This window comes from Octopus sinensis, linkage group LG2, assembly GCF_006345805.1.
Source record: "Octopus sinensis linkage group LG2, ASM634580v1, whole genome shotgun sequence".
Taxonomy (NCBI): Eukaryota; Metazoa; Mollusca; class Cephalopoda; order Octopoda; family Octopodidae; genus Octopus; species Octopus sinensis.
Window position 1 is genome coordinate 92,361,312 of NC_042998.1, and position 20,030 is coordinate 92,381,341.

A 20,030-nucleotide genomic window follows, 5' to 3' on the forward strand; every position below is an offset into this window, starting at 1 on the left:
TTTTATAGTTTTCTTTTGTTTCATCAAGTGAAAAATTGCTATACATAAGGAAAGAGACCTTACTCCTTTAAAATTCAAGGACAAACATAGCATTCTACATCTATTTTCTACCTGAAAAATAATTCACCAGTCTATGGCCAACCTTACATTATTGATGTTATAACAAAGATTTACAACATATACAAGCACTTCAGAATTCAGAAGGCTTACTTAATGAATACAATACAATACAAGAAATGCCTTTTCACAACCTATATGCTGAATTTTGTGAAAATCTGCATCACACAAAGTTACAGTAAATGAAAATAGAGGTTCCTATAAACTTCACATAAGGCTCTGATGTCAGGTAATTCAAATGGTATAGTGTTTATTGGTGAAAATTGAGTCATCCTTCTGAAAACAGAGAAACCAAAATCCCTCCAAGAAATGCACACCCAACTGAGATTACATATTTATTTGGTATTCTTGATCTAATGTGTTAGCTTCTTTTATTCTCCAACAGTGAGCTTGGGTGGCACAATAATATGCAGTATGGTGACTATACACAAGTTCTACTGTTATCCTATTGTACATGGAGATAGATTTGGTATCACTAAAAGACAGGGAAAGTTTTTCAACGATATTTAGTGTTAATACTCAAGGGTAGCATTTAAAGTTTCTAAGAAACAACCAATCTCAGTTGCAAGCTAAACATTACAACGGCTGCTGGATCACCTTGCAGCTAGAGAAAAATCAAGCTTAGAATCAGGAGAGCTAGTTATACTTCCCTCTTCATTCACTGAGAGTCCCTGTAACATGCACCAAGATGCTACAGTGATAGCAGCAAAGTGGAGCAAGCCTTACTCTCTCTCTTTACTCTTTTACTTGTTTCAGTCATTTGACTGCGGCCATGCTGGAGCACCGTCTTTAATCGAGCAACTCGACCCCGGGACTTATTCTTTTGTAAGCCCAGTACTTATTCTATTGGTCTCTTTTGCCGAACCGCTAAGTAACGGGGACATAAACACACCAGCATCGGTTGTCAAGCAATGCTAGGGGGACAAACACAGACACACAAACACACACACGCATATATATATATACATATATACGATGGGCTTCTTTCGGTTTCCGTCTACGAAATCCACTCACAAGGCTTTGGTCGGCCCGAGGCTATAGTAGAAGACACTTGCCCAAGGTGCCACGCAGTGGGACTGAACCCGGAACCATGTGGTTGGTAAACAAGCTACTTACCACACAGCCACTCCTGCGCCTAACTATTTCTAATGTACACCTGTAATACATTATGCCCAGAACTCTCTAGTCATAAGAAATTACAAAGCCTGCTTAGTTTGTTCATTTGTTTAACATGTTTTTCAATGCTATCAAGGGTTACTCAGCGATGAGTATACTTGGGACAGCATTTTTACTGCTGGATGTTTTTCATGTTACTAATTCCTAAGCTGAACTCTATCTTACTGAATTGAACTCATTAATTTGTTTTTTGAAATGCCACCAATGGAGCATTTGTGATGGTTTTGCACATTTGAACAAATATCATGCAATGAAACTAGACTCAAAGTCCTCAAATTCCATTAACACTTTGTTTAAGCCTTGATAATAAGTGGTACTTTAGACAATGAGTTTTGGTAACTTGAATTAGAACAGTACCAAATGACACAGCATTACTATTTAGAATGGAAAGGATCCAAGTACCACAATGTTTGTTACATTCTACGACCACAATTAAAGTACAATTAAAGTAGGAGGTTAAAATTTTTTAATGAAGTAAAAATATCATTAATGCAGCCAATATTCAGCTATGGATAATTATGTCTCTTTTTCTAAAGCTTGAAAATTATTGTATATTAGAGCAAAAGTTACATTGACTAACAAGCAAAGGATACAAATTGTGTAAAGTTCTCAACTAAATATTTGAATGAATATGTGCTTCAGAGTGGCCAGTGGCATGAATTTAGACAAATGTAAAACAAGGTAAACTAAATACAAGATAATTTTTTTAATATATCAAAACTATCTTCATTTCCAGAGAAAATAAATAAGCAACTAGCTGCAGCTGCAAAAGACTCCAAATGCAAAGGGGAGATAATCTCAAGGAATCAGCAATTTTGAATTAATATTCCATTAACTCTTATATTCTTATAGTGTTTTCCCTATACAAATCTTCCACTCCTTTTAGAAACTAGAGATTCTGATGAAAATGTAGTTGGCCATGTATAAAAATTGTAGTAATATAAATACTGGATGAAACTTGGAGAGAGGATGTAATGATTGTTGGTGTACATTGTGAATGTAGCTTTTACCTGTTGTTGATAGCATTGGATAGATGTTTTACAGTAATTGTTCAAGGTTCATGCATTTACAATTCAAATCTTACAGAGGTCAAGTATGCCTTTCATTGGTTGATAAATAAGTATTGGTCAAGAACTGGAATGGACTCTTTACACATACACACACACACAAACACAATAACAGTCGGTTATGCTACAGTTAGTTAAGGACAGGTCATGCAGAACCATTCAGTGTCATATTAAAAAAAAAGAGAGAGGGAGGAGTGGAAAGAGATGGAGAGGGAGGAAAGAGAGAGAGAGGGGAGGAAAAAGAGGAAGAAGGAGGAGGAGGAGGAAGGTTCAACAAGAGACTAGCAACTTCTTGTTTTGTATGCATACCCACCCTGCAAATTTAAACCACCCAAAGAAACCATGAATTAAGCAGATGACATATGGACTAATGGGTGTCAAGTATGGTTGTAAGAGTGGATGTACCAACCAATTCCTGAAGTAGTATTTGTGTGCTATGAAGTTATTTTCAAGGGGTTTGTTGCTCAGTTATGCATGTAACCATCTTATGTGAGTTTAACTCAGTGGCTTTGTTTTTTGTACAAACACATTCATACCACTAATATGATAGAGATATATTATCACTTTTTCTATTTCTTCCTTGAAGAGAGAGAGAGGGAAAATAGAAAGAATGATAATAATTATAATATAATGTACAATGGATAGAGAACAGGGGGGATAGTTGGAGAAAAAAATAAAATAGTGAACAATGGATAAACTAATAGAAGTTTTAAAGTTGAAATATTATTGAATTGGAAAAAAAGAGAAATACTGATTTGGAGACACATGACTGGTTGTGAATAACATGAGAAAAATAATTAAATATCAGTTTAGGAATTTCATGTTCATTTGTTGTCTAAAGTAGAGTTTGAAAAAGCAAAAAAAAAAAAAACCAATAGATCGGCATCAGCACCAAAACCACTTTCGTATATTTTTTATTAAGGATCGGGCAATGATAGTGGATTGATAGGAAGGGAAGAACACTGAACAAATTGTTTTTTCTGGCTCTTTATGTTCCGAGTTTAAATCTTGCTGATGTCAACTTTGCCTTTTCTTCCTTCTGAGGTCAACAAAATAAAGTACCAGGAATTAATCAAGTACTGGGGTTGATATAACTGACTATTGCCTTCCTCCCAAATTTCTGGCTTTGCAACTAAATTATAAATGTTTGTTCAACAGATTCTGAATTATATTTACCAACAGCCAGAGCTCTGGCTTACCAGAATCATTTTACTCAACTATTTACAATGCAAAGTTTAGAGAGCGAGATAAAGCTAACACTTTAAGACGTTTAGTATACATTCCACTGATTTTTGTCAATGCATTTCCCTTTACATTTATTATAATGATTCTTACCAGATTAATAATACTGTTACCTGATATTCACTTATTGGATACGCATTTTCATCATTTCAGTTTAATATTTCAGTTACTGAGGCTGACATGTTGGCAGAAACACTAGAATTTGGATTAGTGGTCTTATAATATTTAGCTTTCTTCTTTCCAGTTAAAATGAAATCAAATGTTGCTGGGTCTGAGTTTGCTTTCAACAGTTTGGAGTCAATAAATATAAATACAATATACAAGGTTTGATTCAATCAAATAGTCTCCTACCTAACAATAACAACCTTGTGACTAATCAAATGAAATCAATTTTCCATAGCTCAGCTAATATTGCAATTTGTTTGCATTCTCAATGCATACTTTGGGATTATTTGACAGTAAGTTCTTATCTTATACAACAGCCTACTGCATCATCCAGTGCTGGTATATACTATTACATATAATTATTTTTGCCAGACAATTTTCAAGGATATTGCTTTATTCTTTAATTTAGTTAAGTCAGTGAGAAATGCAGCCATAATTATTAGAACATTGGATTAAATGCCTTGCAGTATTGTTCTGGCTCTCTGCACTGCGAGCTCAAATTCCACCAAGGTCAACTTTGGCATTCATCCTTTGGCATGGAGGAAAAGGGGGTCAATGAAATATATATATATAAGTCCAAAGCTATGCGTTGGTAGAATTGTTAAAAAACACCAGGCAAGACACATAGCAGCATTTCTTGAAGTTCTTTGCATTCTGATTTCTTGGGTGAAAGATAATCTATCACTTAGTTTAACACAGCCACTTGGTCTTTGAGTACCTTCAGCAGAGTTCACACTGTTGTATGCTTTTATACCAGGCCTCCAGTTTTAGGACAATTTCTTCCTCCATCAGTTTCAGAGGCATTGAATAAAATAAACAACCACGGGTACTACCCATCTTACCCTGATTATCATCACCATTTAACATTGGTTTTTCTATGCCAGAATGGGTTGAATGGTTTGACCATGGAGGAACTGCATCAAGCTCCAATGTCAGCTTTGGCATGTTTTCAATGGCTGGAGACCCTTCCTGAAACCAACGACTTTACAATGTGCATTGAATGCTTTTTCATGGCACAGGCACTGGTGAGGCAGGACAGGAAAAGAACAAGAAAAAGGAAAAATCCCCACCACTAAGTGTGAAGAGTATTTGAGAGGAGTATTTGAGTATATGCAAGGTATTGGAATGTTAAAGTATAATAGCAGGACAAGAGTAGGTGTCATGCTATTGAGGAAATAGAGACATGACAACAATATCTCTTAGAATGTTCATCATCATCATCATTTAACATCCTCCTTCCATGCTGGCATGGGTTGAACAGTTTAACAGGAGCTGACCAGATTAGAGGCTGTACCATACTTCTGTGTCTGTTTTGGCAAGGTTTTTATGACTGGATGCTCTTCCTAACACCAACTACACTGTAGAGTGGGCTGAGTGCTTTTTATGTAGCACTCACACAGGCGAGGTCAGTTTTTGCATGATTTTTACAGCTAGCTGCCCTTCCAAATGCCAACCACTTTACAGTATAGACTGGGTGCTTTTTAAGTGGCACCTGCACTGGTGGGGTCACCAAGTGACTTTGCAAGACAAAGAGTTTTTGAGAGAGGAGGGGGCATTGGAAGAAGTGATCTTGTGTCAGATGATGAGAGCTTAGAGTGTGACAGAGAGGCAGAAATAGATGCCTTGCTGTAGAGAAGGTCATGGTTACTCAGCTCGAGAGAAGAGAAAGAGAGTGAGAGTTAACAAGAATGAGGGCAGAAAAGAGTTACTTATAGAGAGAATGGGAGTTAACAAGAAAGAGGTGTGCTACTGTAAAGGAGATCCTCATTAATTCCTATACTTTATATTGTCAATTGACCAATGAATTAATTTCATAAAAACATTGTTTTCTTACTACAGTAACTGTAACAAAAATGACAAATACACTGCACCAACTTAGTAATGGCTACATCAGCTTAGCAAGCTTAGAAATAGCACAGAGGATCCCTCATAACCACACATGTATGTGGTCACTCAAACTGTTCAAAATAAGAATAAAAAATCTGCCTTAAATTTCACCTACCATTTTAGATAGCTGGACAATTGAGAAATTAAGAGCTGTGGCAGGAATAGTTGGGTAGGGGCCAGTGGATGAACAGATCCTGAAGTGCAAGAGGGGCTAGATAGGCCACACTTTAAGGAAACCAGGATTCAGCATTACACATCAGACCCTGACACAGAATCCACAAGGGAGGTAGAAGAAAGGATGCCCAAAAAATAACTAGAGACAAGTCTCTGAGGTAGAGCTGAAAAAACTGGGATCCAAGTGTATAGAAGCAGAAAAGGTAGCCAAGAGCTGAAAACAGTGGAGAAAAGTAACTGACAGCCTACACTCCATAGGGAGCAAAGGGCCTAAGTAAGTAGTATCACCTTAGAAGAAGGAACATATTTGATGATGTTGCCCTGGATATAATATTTCAATAAGAATGGAATGTCTTTGTTAAAAGTTTTATTTAGTCAGATTTGACCTGGACTTAGACACTAACAACAATAGACAATGACGCCAATACTATAAATGAAATGAAATATAAGCAGTGACAAACGTATGAAGACAGCAGAATTGATATAAAAATCCTAGAAGTAAGAAACATAAAACTGGTAATGAGGCATACATAAACAATTTAACAAATAATGACACAAATATAAGCAACATTTATCTAATTTACATAAATATGTGTTAGCAGAAGTGACATAAGTATGAGAGTATAAAGGGCACAAATATGAAACATGTCAGTGTAAAAATAGCAGTTGTGGTATAATTGTAACAAGACAACTGTGAAGATATAAAATAATGGCATGACTATATAGCGACACCATATATTACAAATATAGCCAGATACCCTCATATTACATGCACGTGTGTGTATATATGTGAGTGTGTGTGTGTGTGTGAATATGTATGTAAATGACAAGTAAGTTAGGCAAGTCGATATACAAAAAATATTAAATACATTTAATACAAAAAATGTACCTATGTTTACATATATATGTGCGTGTGTATGTAAAACAAAACAGTAAGAGCACCAAAACCATACAAGTTGTCAGTAATCAAATATACATAACGTGACAACAACATCAATAATAACAAAAACATAATACACAGGTTGTGGTATAAACATATCAAAACATAATTAACGACATCATCAGACATTAATGTTGGCATGAAATATTTTTTTTTTATCTATCTTGAATATATGAATCCCCAAATACATAGATTTTTTTTCAAAGTCTATTGATGAAATCAGTGATATTTTTCTGTTACTGTCTTTAAAATAATTGCCATTTGTATGATAGAGGATACTAGACAGAAAAAGATAAAAACATCTTGTCTGAATAGTTGTACAAATGTCTTAATTTGTAAAATACCTACTAGTCATCTTCATCATCATCATCATCTTCATCATCAAATAGCATCTATAATTTTTATTTTTGTATTTGGTTTGCAAGATTCTTTATTTGAACTAGTGTGTTGAAACAGATTTTGTTGTATATTGGGAGGACCATTATACCAACAATAAACACATACTGGTGCTATTTCACTTCTTTATTATTATTCATCAATTAGTCGGCCAACTAACTAAATGAGACAAGTCTCTGAGGCAGAACTGAAAAAACTGGGATCTAAGTGTATTGAAGCAGTAAAGGTAGCCAAGAGTTGAAAACAGTGGAGAAAAGTAACTGACAGCCTATGCTCCATAGGGAGTAAAGGGCCCAAGTAAGCAGTGTCACCTTAGAAGAAGGAACACAATCAATCAGTTGTGTTTGTCAAAGTCCTTTTGTTGCCGTTTGCGATCACTTTGTACTCTATGTCAGTTTCAGATCTGTCTTCTAATTTCAAGATTTAATGTTTATGCAGTATAATGGATATGAATGAAATTGAACCAGTGAATGTGTTTATCAGACACTCCCAAGATATGAGGTGGTATCAAAAAGTTCTCAGACTAGTTATGTTTAATAAAAAAATAACTTATTTACCTAAGTTTTAACATCATATCCTTCGAAATAGTCAACTTGCACAGCAATACACCAGTTCAAGCATTCCTGTCACTGTTGGAATCCAGCCTGGAAGTTGTTTTCCATAAGCAAGTCAAGGAACTTCTGTGATTCACTCTCGATCTCAACAACAGTGTTAAAACAGTGACCTTTGAGCTGCATTTTCATCTTGGGAAAGAAATGGATGTCTGCCGGTGCTAAATCTCATGAATAGGGAGTGATAGCATGCTGCTTTTGGTGAGAAACTCACAAGTGAGGAGAGTTTGGTGACAGAGTGCATTTTTGGTGTGAAGAATCCAGTTCTTTGTGCCCTACAGATATGGCACTTTTGCCAAATGTCATCCCTCAAACGCTTCAAAACAATACAGTAGAACTCTCAATTGATGGCCTGGCCCTGAGGAATGAATTCTTGATGTACAATACTGCAAATGTCAACAAATAAAAAACAATCAGCATGCTCTTGATTGAGCTGTGGTAGTCATGCCTTCTTCAGTCATAGAGATGAAGGGCTCTTCTACTGTTGCTTTGTCTCAGAGTCGTACCTGTAGACCTCACTCTCATTACCAGTAATGATCCTCAATATGAAGAATGAGTCATCAGCGCCATGCTGACAAACATTGACATGATGTTCTTCCTGCTCATTGGTCAGCAGGTGGGGGACAAACTTGGCAGAGACACGCCACATTCAGACGTTAAGATTGCCTGCATGGATCCATAAGACAGACCAACATCAGCAATGTTGTTGATTGTCCTCCAATGATCCTTATGCACAAGCTGATGAATTTTCACCACATTTCCAGGGATGTCACTCAAGGCAGGTCTTCCAGATTATTCATCATCTTCCAGGGATGTTCTCCTGCTTTTGTAGAGTCCATGCCACTCAAAACATTGTGTATGACCCATTGCCTTGTTGCCATAAGCTTACCAAAGCATGCTCAATGTCTCTGTAGCAGATTTCCCAAGTTTAATGCAATATTTCATGTTGGCTCTTTGTCTCAGCTTCTTGTCATTGACAAAATTGCAGACTACAGCATACACATGATCACAAAAACACAAATTTCACACACACACACATATATATATTATATATACGATGGGCCTCTTTCAGTTTCCATCTACAAAATCCACTCACAAGGCTTTGGTCAACCTGAGGCTATAGTAGAAGACACTTGCCCAAGATGTCATACAGTGGGACTGAACCTGGATATCTACTACATATGTGGGAAATTCTGTCTGTGGGTGTGTTTTTGGAACTGTTAGCTAACTCCTCCAACACAGTTTTATCGATTTCGATGAACCTTGACATGTGAGTAGAACTCATGTCTGGAAACCTCATGGCATACTCAGATTGTTGGAAAAAAATCGATAATTATTATAATAGGGCACCTGGAAGAGATCCTTATATATATCTAATATATTTTATTTCAAAAACCAACAGAAATAACCCTTGGAAGGGAACCTTATATATAGCCAAGGTAAATAACCCATTCATTTTCCTAAATTATTTGGTAAAAATGAAACTGAGTATGCTTATTTCTTAGTATTTGAACTGTTAGTTATGTTCACAATTTATCCAGTACAACCCTTAACCAAGTAAATAGTATTTTCCTAAACAATAGATCCACTTATTTTGGTTAGTGACTTATTCATGAATACACCAGTACTAGCACCCCTGAGGGTAATATACTCAAGGAATGCACAAAAGCCCTTTTCAGAGTTATTTTCTTTGAATTGTTATTATCTCATATCTGATTAGCCTATTATTACGTAACATACGTTTTAGTATACATACCTTATTAGTATACATACGTAACATACGTTTTAGTATACATACCTTATTAGTATACATACCTTATTAGTATTTCCTCCTATGTTCTATATACTCTGGGAATGCATTAAAGCCCTTTTTGGGGCTACTTTATTTGAATTCTTAATATCAGGTAACTAATTTCATGTTATTACATAACTGACTTCACAATTTGGGTATTCATAACTTATTGGGAATTCCTAAAAACAAGATCCTGTGTAAGACACTTCGGTATTCTCTGTAAATGCACAAAAAACGTTTTAAGGGCTATATACTTTGCATTGTTGTTATTGGTTTAGTGAAACAATTATGAGAATGGAATCAAGGGATAAGCCCCGCTTTCCTGGGAATTGTCGGGTATGTCAGCTAGTATATATACAGTGACGGCCAAAATGTTCAGAACAGCATTGTTTTCGTCAGAAAAGTAAGTATAAGTTTTTATCAAAGTAGTTTTATATTCTATAATTTTCACAGACAATAAATACAATATTAATTGTTATTGTCTGAGATTGTGGTGTAATTTGAGAGGATAATACAAAAGTTGTGGATGATTTAGGGATTTACTGCAAAACCCATGGCGGCCAAAATGATCAGAACGGTTGAGAAAAATAACAAAATAATCAAAAATGACAGAGAATACTGGAATTATTTAATATTTAGTGTGAAGCCCTTTAGCTTCAATCACACTCTGACATCTTCGACTGCATGAGGAAATTAAATTTTCAATTTCTTGCTGGGTGATCTTATTCCATTCTTCCTGAAGGGCATTTCATAATTGCTCAGTTGTTTTAGGATTACTGGCTTTCGAACGTTCTCCTAGAATATTCCATACATTTTCAATAGGATTGAGATCTGGGCTTTGAGCAGGCCAATCCATAACAATAACCTTTTCAGCCTTGAGGAAGTTTTTGACCACCTTAGCCTTGTGACATGGGGCATTGTCCTGCATGAATATGGGTGGTCGCTTAGTTGAATTTCTCAGCACAGGCAAGACATGATCTTTTACAAGTTGTTTATAAACTCTTGCATTTATCTTTCCATGTAATCGCACCAAAGGGCCCACACCATCTCCAGATATCATCCCCCAAACCATGACACTTCCTCCACCGAATTTAACACTAGTCTTAAGGCATTTAGGTGACAATTTTTCACCTACTTTTCCCATCTGAGCCAAATAACATAAACTTAGATTCATCACTGAAATGCACCATCTGCCATCTTTCTTGAGACCACAACACATGTTCGGTTGCAAAGGTAAGACGACACTTTTTATTCTTGGAGCTGATCAGTGGCTTCACTGTAGGTGCTCTTGCTTGTAGGTCATGTTCAACTAAACGATGAGACAGTTTTTCGAGATAAAGTTTTCTTCAATACAATGCTCATTTTCCGAGAAACAGCAGCAGCAGTTTTAAATCTGTCCTTTTTAACCAACTTTACCATAGCACGATCTTCTCTTTGGTCGTTTTTCTTGGCCTACCTGTAAACTTTCTTGCTTCACACGAACCACAATCATCGTAGACCTTAAGAATACCGTGTACAACACTTTTTGACTTGTTAACAATCTTTGCAATAGATCCACTACTTAAATTATCCTTCCTTCGAAGCTTAATAATCTGCTGACAAATTGGTAACAGAATAAGTGGCATTATATTAACAAAGTACACAACAAATATTCTTACTAATGTTTAGTAAACAAATTCAAAACATTAGAGTTCGCCGGTTAAATATACTAAAACACGAAGTAAAAGCAACCGTTCTGATCATTTTGGCCGCTATGGGTTTTGCAGTAAATCACTAAATCATCCATAACTTTTGTATTATCCTGTCAAATTACACCAAAATCTCAGGCAATAACAAATAATATCGTATTTATTGTCTGTGAAAATTATAGAATATAAAACAACTTTTGTTAAAAAAATATATCTACTTTTCTGACGAAAACAATGCGGTTCTGAACATTTTGGCCGCCACTGTATATATATATATATATATATATATTGTTGAATGCTCGAAATGAGTAGACAGCCAACAACTGATGAAAGGTCATTCTCTGTGTTACTTGTCCTATTTTCCATTATTTCTCTCATTGTTTGTGTAATTAATTCACTGTTTTCGAACTTGATGCTGTTTACACAGTTGGTGATGTCCTGTACCCATATATGCATATAGATATTATTTATATTATTATTATATATATATATATATATATTTATATATATATATATATGTATATATATATTATTCTTTACTCTTTTACTTGTTTCAGTCATTTAACATACTGGAGCACCGCCTTTAGTCGACCCCAGGACTTATACTTTGGAAGCCTAGTACTTATTCTATCGGTCTGTTTTGCTGAACTGCTAAGTTACGGGGACATAAACACACCAGCATCGGTTGTCAAGCAATGTTGGGGGGACAAACACAAATATATACACACACACACACACATATATATTATATATATATATATATATATATATATATATATATACATATATACGATGGGCTTCTTTCAGTTTCTGTCTACCAAATCCACTCACAAGGCTTTGGTCAGCCCGAGGCTATAGTAGAAGACACTTGCCCAAGGTGCCACGTAGTGAGATTGAACCCGGAACCAAGTGGTTGGTAAGCAAGCTACTTACCACACAGCCACAGCTATATTATTTATATTACCATATTTATATATATATATATATATATATAGTTTTGTCATGCGGATTCTTAAGACTCAAGGCCCATACACAAATACAACAGGTCTCATTCAATTTCCATCAACCAAATCCACACACAAAGTTCTGGTTGGCCCAAAGCTATAGTAGAAAACATGCAATTGGTCTGAACTTGGAACCATGTAGTTGAGAAACAACCCTCTTACCACATAACCATGCCCTTTTCTTTTACATGATATGGTGGTGAAGTTGTAGATATAGCTGATGTTTGATAATTATTTCACTGGACAGAATTTAATTTCAGAATTAGGCTATAATGGTTTTCTAAAAGTAGTTACCGCAATTTAACAATTATTGATAATGATCATATTCCCAAAATGTAAATTTTTTGATAACATGAATTATTAATACATTAATAATATCATTAATTTTTAGAATCATTATTTTGAAATTTAATGATTATGAAAATTATGAATCAATTATAAAATTTCAAGCAGCAGAAGAAAAAAAATGGTAAAGAAACAGCTCCCTAGTAAATTTTGCTGAAAAATATTCTCACTGGGTTATTTGACTAAATATTTCTTTACAAATACTCTAATTTAGAACCAAATAAGTTCTTGTCTTTTATCTTTTAATTGTTGCAGTCACTGGACTGCAGCCATTTTGGACACCATTCTAAAGAGTTTAGTTGAACAAATTGACCCTAGTACTTACTCTTTTGCTTGAAGTTTGGTACATATTCTATTGATCTCTTTTGCTGATCCACTAAGTAACCAGTTAAGTGGTAGTGGGAAGGTATGACTGAAACAGAACCAAAGACACACAAGTTTCTTCCAGTTTCCATTTATCAAATTCACTCACAAGTCATTTGTTGGCCAGAATCTATAGCAGAAGACACTTGGCCAGGGTACTGCACAGTGGAATTGAACCCATAACCACATAGCTGTGCAGCAAGCATCTTCACTACACCATCATACCATTATGAATGGGCAAACATATATCTTACAAATTCTGTACGTTTTCTGTTTCCATGTGTAATTCTTTGTAATATTCTTTATACTTGCTTTTATTTCTCATTCACTTTTTTAAAGAAATAATAATAATATACACTTTAAAGCAATCACACAACAAAAACTGGTTTAGACAAATACTATTTGACATCCACCACAACCACCACCATCCAACCTGTTCCCATTATTTCAACCAAACGAATTCTTTACAATCAATATAAAACAATACACTACACATCACAATGCACAACACGCTCATCTCTAGCCCCAACCCAAATGTACAACACAAAAACAGATACTTTTAACACAAACTTACACCTTGTTAAACACCATCTAAAACAAACCAGACAGACATTCCCTCATTACATTATCTGGTAGACATAGTGATGCTCATAAAAAAAACAAAAAAACCCACTAAACACAACAAAATAAATGAAGCATTCAGATCACTGATACACACATACAGAAACAGTTGCAGAGCAGCTGGTAATACAATAGAAATATTACAGACAAATAATATACTATGAAGATGAGTATCAAAGATATCAACACACCACCCACTGTTCAAGAACGCAAGATTCTGTAGTATAACTATACATATAACTAACCACTACACTCACTAAGGTATTTGCAAGGCATAATTGCCTCCTAAATTTGTCATAACAATTAAAATAATATTAGTCATTGATTAATGTCATTTCCCCTTTGAAAAATTATTTCTAATAAGCTGCTTAATACTTGGTGTGTTAAGTATGTTAACACCAATGACTATTGCTTTTCCATGCAAACATCACTGAGCTTTCTGTTTTTCCATAATATGATTCAGTGTTTCAATTACATCTACAAAAATACACACACATATTTTCGCAACTATAATCAAAGACATTTTGGACATCATGGAAGGAGACAGATGATTTTATCACTAATTGAGAGGTGATGACAGTTGATAAGACAGAGGCACTCTTATCAGCTGATGCTGATAGCAATGGATTAGATCAAAATGTTCAATTTTTTCTCTTCAGGAAATATTTAAAAAAACAACAAAATGCATCAACATTAACGGTTGATTAAAACATCCAACACATGCTTTACTGATTCACAACATATCCAATGAGTGAAGTGAGAAACTGTCACAGCAATCATAAAATATCATTCATGATAATTAGCTTTATTAACTGCTGCTAATTTCAGAGTTTCCTTTTTTTTTTGTTTTTCTTTGGACTTATTTCTAAATTTAATGACACTAAAAGCAAAGTCATAAGAAACAAATTTATAACATTTACCTCAAAATTGTGATTTTTTTTTTTTTTTTTTGAATTGTACATCAAGTTCATATTCAATTTTAACTTACATTGCTCTGGTTTGATTTCTGCTATTTTCTGATGCCATTGTTTCCAGTTATCACAGCAGCAAGGTTCATGGGCTTCACCTAAACAATTCCTGTTAGGAAAAAAAAAAAAGAGTTCAAATTAATTTAATTATTCATCTTAGGTTCCTAATACAGAGCAGAATAAGTTGGAAAGACAGGGTAACAAATGTTGCAGTAGCATAAAAGCTGAAAGTGTAAAGATACCTACTGCAAAGAATCAAGTCCACAAAGCTATTATATTTTGGAGATACAACATACTATGAGTCATTGCCCAAAACCATCCAGACAGGAAGTGTTGAGGGAAGAGAGTAAAAGGCCATCAAAGACATCTGTGAATTGACAACATCAAAGAATGAAATGGAAACAAGAACCTGAATGATTGAAAGTATGCAGCATAACACAGAAGGAACTGGAGAGCCATGGCAAGCTGACCTTGGACATACGAAGGCACCTGGCTGATGGTTTAATTCATGATGTATAGTTATTGCACTAACTGATTTAGGTACTGTAAATCCTCAGGTATAGTCCACCCTTGAGTATAATATGCAGGGGATTTTTAGGGGGCTGTACCTCTGAAAAACCTAAACCATGTGTATAATATGCACCCCTTCTCTAACTTGAGTCAAGGAGGTCTATATAATGTCCTTTGTTTATAAAAATGTATACGGTAACGTCCTTTATTATTATTGTATATATAACATAATGCAAACGTGTAGCTTTTTTGTGTATTTTGTTAGCAGAAAATAAAGAAATAACAGTAATAACGTTTAATAAATGTTGCTTACTGCAAGTTATGGATGATTCACAAAATCATCTGAATAAACATTACTGGACAGTAAATAGAGACTCGGACATTGCTTAGAGAATATTTTTCATTTTTAACCTTGTATATAGTATGCACTAGGGATTTTGACCTTTAAATTTTGGGGAAAAATGCGGATTATACTCGAGGATTTACAATATATCTTTTATCCTTATTTCTGCCATTAGACTGCAGCCATGTTGGGGCACTGACTTGAAAATATTTTAGTTGAAGGAATTGACTCCAATATTAATTTATTTTAAAACCTGGTACTTATTCTATTGGACTCTTTTACTGAACTGCTAAGCTATACACCAACACCAAGTGTTGTAGGAGACAAACACAGACACAAAGATAAACACACACACACACATATATATATACACAACAGACTTTCAGTTTCCATCTACCAAATCTACTCACAATGTTTCATTGGTCTGAGGCTACAGTAAAAGACATTTGCCCAAGGTGCCACACAGAGGGACTGAACCCAGAAGTATGTGGCTGAGAAGCAAGTCCCTCAACATGCAGTTATGTCTGAGCCTATATTTACTGTATACTTACTAAACATAATAGTCTGACCTATGCAAGGCTAGTGGCAGCTTGGATTTGATTGTAGTACATAGAAGTAAAATGGATAAGGAAAAAAATCAATGTTGTCAAGTACTTCCTTCTAAAATGAATTTTTAATTATATCACAAAATGAATAATTGAACAGAATCAAAAGTATATTTTAATGAAATCATATCACCTCCACTTAAGCCATAACAAAACCTTATGAATATTTTATCATACAGACCATAAGGTTTTCTTACAGTGACAGAAATTCTAAAGGAAAAATATAGTGAATACGCCAATCTGAATACATGGTTAACATTTATTTTGGTTGTGTGCCATTTCTTTCACTACCATCTTTGTCATAATCATCATTGTAATTATTGTTCTGGTGTTCACTTTTCCATGCTTGCATGGGTCAGGTGAAATTCGTTGAGACAGGTTTTCTATGACCAAATGCTCTTTTGTTGCCAATCCTCATTTGTTTCCAAGTAAGGCAGTATGTACCCATGACTGGACATGTTTTCAAGGATAAATGACATTGCTTGTATGACGGTGATACTTATTTACAACTACCACACAATGCAAAGTCAAGGAAACACAATCACGTATGTGTCTATGTATGTATGTATGTATGTACGTCTCTTCTATTTTTTAATAATTATGAATCATCCACTGAATGGGGAACCAGTTTCCAACAAAGATACAAGGCTCCATCATGCATGCATGTATTTATGTATGTATGTGTGTGTGTGTGTGTGCGTGTGTGTGTGTGTGTGTGTGTGTGTGTGTATGGATGGATGCATGCATGTATGTAGAAACTAGATTCCATCAGTCATGAATGACCATGGGCGGGCACACCTAAGAGGTTCCCTTCCAGGGTACAAGTCTGGGTGGAAAGTTGCCTCACTGGTGAATGCACTACCTAGGGTTGTTTTTATGGAAGACCAGCAGTCACCCATGCATACTAGCCTCTCATTTCCATACCACTGATGTTATCCAAGGGAAAGGCAAAGGCTGATAGAGCCTGGCACCAGTGATGTCACAACTCATTTCTACAGTTGAGTGAACTGGAACAATGTTAAAGTGTCTTGCTCAAGAACATGCAGCCCAGTCTGGGAACTGAACTCACATCATGATTGTAAGCTTGACGCTCTAACCACTGGACCATGTGCCTTCACACACACATATATATATACATATACAAACACACATACATACACCCATATAGCAGTGGTTCCCAAAGTGGGCAATATTGCCCCCTTGGGGGTGGAAAATGCCAAGGTGACATTAAAAAAAGTGGGGTGATAATGGGGTAGCAATTCACGTAAAAACAAAATAATGGGTTCATTAGGTTAAGTTTTATTTGTGAAATACAGTTACTTTGAATTTGCTTCAGAAAGAGGTCTATGTTTGTGATAGTTAGTTGGGGTGGGGGCACTAGGAATGTGGCTTGAAAAAGTTTGGGAACCATTGCTTTAAAACAAGACACCTGTTTCTGTCCCTCTATCATACTTTAAGCTCTCGTCATCTGGCACAAAGCCACCTCCTCCAATACCCACTTTCTCAAATAGTCTTTCTGTTGCAAGTTACTTGGTGATTTACTGAAGCTAGTGCCAGGTAAAATGTATCTTGTTTACACCATAAAGTGGTTAGTGTTTGAAAGGCCATCCAGCTGTAAAAACCATGCCAAAAGATAGAGAAGCTTGGTGCAGTCCACTGCCTTGCTAGCTCCTGTCAAACTATCCAACCTATGCCATCATGGAAGACAAAAATGTTAAATGATGATGATGACGATAACAACAATGATGATGATTATATGTATGTGTGTGTGTGTATATATATATATACACACACACACACATACATACATACATACATACAAAGGCTTCTTTCAGTTTCCATGTACCTAATTCACTTGCATAATTTTGGTTGACCCAAGGCTGTAGTAGAAGACATTTGCTCAAGGTATCATGTAACATGATTCAACCTGGAACCATATGGTTGGGAAGCAGACATTTTAACCACATAGCCATGCTTGCATCTGCACACTAATCAATATCATTATGTAACCTCTACACCCCACCTCTGTGTATGAAAGAAGTTATCATTCCTTTACAACTATGATTAAACCTACCTGACATTCAATACAACTAAATCTTCTAAAAGGGATTTATAATTAGATAATCTTAGCATCAGCAAACAGAAAGAGTGCATCATATCCTTTTTTTTTACAAATGACTTCAACTTTAAGAACTGGCATTATTTTCAGCTTTTATACCCAATAGGTAATTCCTATAAATATTTTGAAATGTCATCTGTTTGCATATCAGAATGGTGTTTTGAATTTAAGGGTCTTTCAGTATTCCTCAGATCTATTTTTAAACTGGTTCTCTTGATAACTCATTCCAATTTGTATCAGTACTGTTCAAGAAAGCTTGCAGTCTACTTAGCTACTTATAGGACTTTGTAAATATTTGTTGTTGAAGACTGACAGAATTCCAAGATAACATTTTAGAGAGGACCTTTACTCCATTTGAAGAAAACAAATCAGGTTTTTTAAACCGTATACATATGTATAAGATTATATGTGTGTATGTATATATAATTATATATGTATATGATTGTACATATATATATATATATATATATATATATATATATGGGGCTGTGTGGTTAGGGAGCTTGCTTCCTAGCTACATGGTTTCAGGTTCAGTCCCACTGCGTGACACTTTGGGTAGGTGTCTTCCACTATAGCCCCGAGCCGACCGGAGCTTTGTGATTGAATTCGGCAGGTGGAAGTTACTGCCGTGTGTGTATGTGTGCGTATAGCTGCTCAGTGCCTCTCCGAAAGAGAGAGAGGGAGATATATATATATATTTGAAAATGTAGAGGTAACACATGACTAAGTAGATATTTATGAAAAAGAAGATTTAAAATGCAACTTTTTAAAAATTAGCTACATTTAAATTTCTTTATATAAATACCTTAAAAATGCTTTTGTTTTACATGTTTCGGTTGTTTACAAACCTTATCAAAAATATGTACTAAAATGAAATATATAGAGAAAAAAAGTTATTAATAAAATAAACGTTCACAGTGGTTATTTCCATTAATTTTCACCTGGTAATTTCCATCTTTACATTCTGAGTTCAAATTCTGTTGAGTCAACTCTGCCTTTCATCTTTTCAGAGTCAATAAAATGAAGTACCAGTTGAACACTGAGGTCAATGTAATCAACTAGTTCCTAACCACTAAATTGCTGGTCTTACACCAAAATTTGAAACCATAATATAAGGTAGTGAGCTAGAAAAATCATTAGCATAATGCTTAGCAGCATTTGGTTAGTTTTTATGTTCTGAATTCAGGTAGATTTCTGCCTAGCATCCTTCTGTGGTCAGTGAAATAGCACCAGTTGAGCACTGAGGTCAATGTAAACAAATAGCTCTCATTTCCAAAATTTCAGGCCTTGTGCCTATATTAGAAAGGATTATTATTATTATTGAGTGAGAGAGCAGTGCATGCCATCAAAGTGACACTGGAGTAAAATATACGAAGCCCAGTATACCCATCATGACTACCCGTCTGATAAGGGTACACTAGGCACATGCATTACAACCATATGTGCGCGACAAGGTGATCTCATATCAAGATAAATAGCACATGACCTTGCAGGTGGGGCCCAGTTGGAATTTTCTTCAGGTCGAGTAACCCATCCCACTCAAAAGGTCCCTGAATAAAGGTTGTTTAAGGATGTTGAACGAAACACCCATGTTTCCAAAGGTGAATTATTCAAACCCCCAAGAATCCTTCTCAACACATGGCTATGATGCTCCCCCACTACTTCTGCTCGTGATCAAAAATGCACATATCGTCAGCCACTAAGGACATGCTCAACTGGCTAAGGTCAAACAACTGACAAGCAAATCTGTGGTATTGAGCAGAATATTTGCTGTAGCCCATCTTTTATACCAAGACAAAACAATGTACATGATAACACTTCCAATCAGTTAAGATCAGAAGCAATGAGAGCCACTGCCTGCTACTGCATAAGGGCATTATTACTATTATTATCATCA

At 35.4% G+C, this 20,030-nt stretch overlaps 1 protein-coding gene across 6 annotated transcripts in view; it reads right to left on the reverse strand.

Annotated features, from left to right (window-relative positions):
* The window catches only part of LOC115223791 (ankyrin repeat and IBR domain-containing protein 1), a 312,949-nt gene that overhangs the window by 41,812 nt on the left and 251,107 nt on the right, over window positions 1–20,030 (reverse strand). For 5 of the 6 annotated variants that reach the window (XM_036515478.1, XM_036515472.1, XM_036515484.1 and 2 more), the window contains 2 exons: window positions 14,577–14,665; window positions 12,930–13,016 (listed from right to left, as the gene is read on the reverse strand). In XM_036515478.1, the coding sequence (XP_036371371.1) occupies window positions 12,930–13,016; window positions 14,577–14,665 (176 nt within the window). The remainder of the gene's footprint in view (window positions 1–12,929; window positions 13,017–14,576; window positions 14,666–20,030) is intronic. The other variant, XM_029794458.2, reaches the window with a different exon arrangement.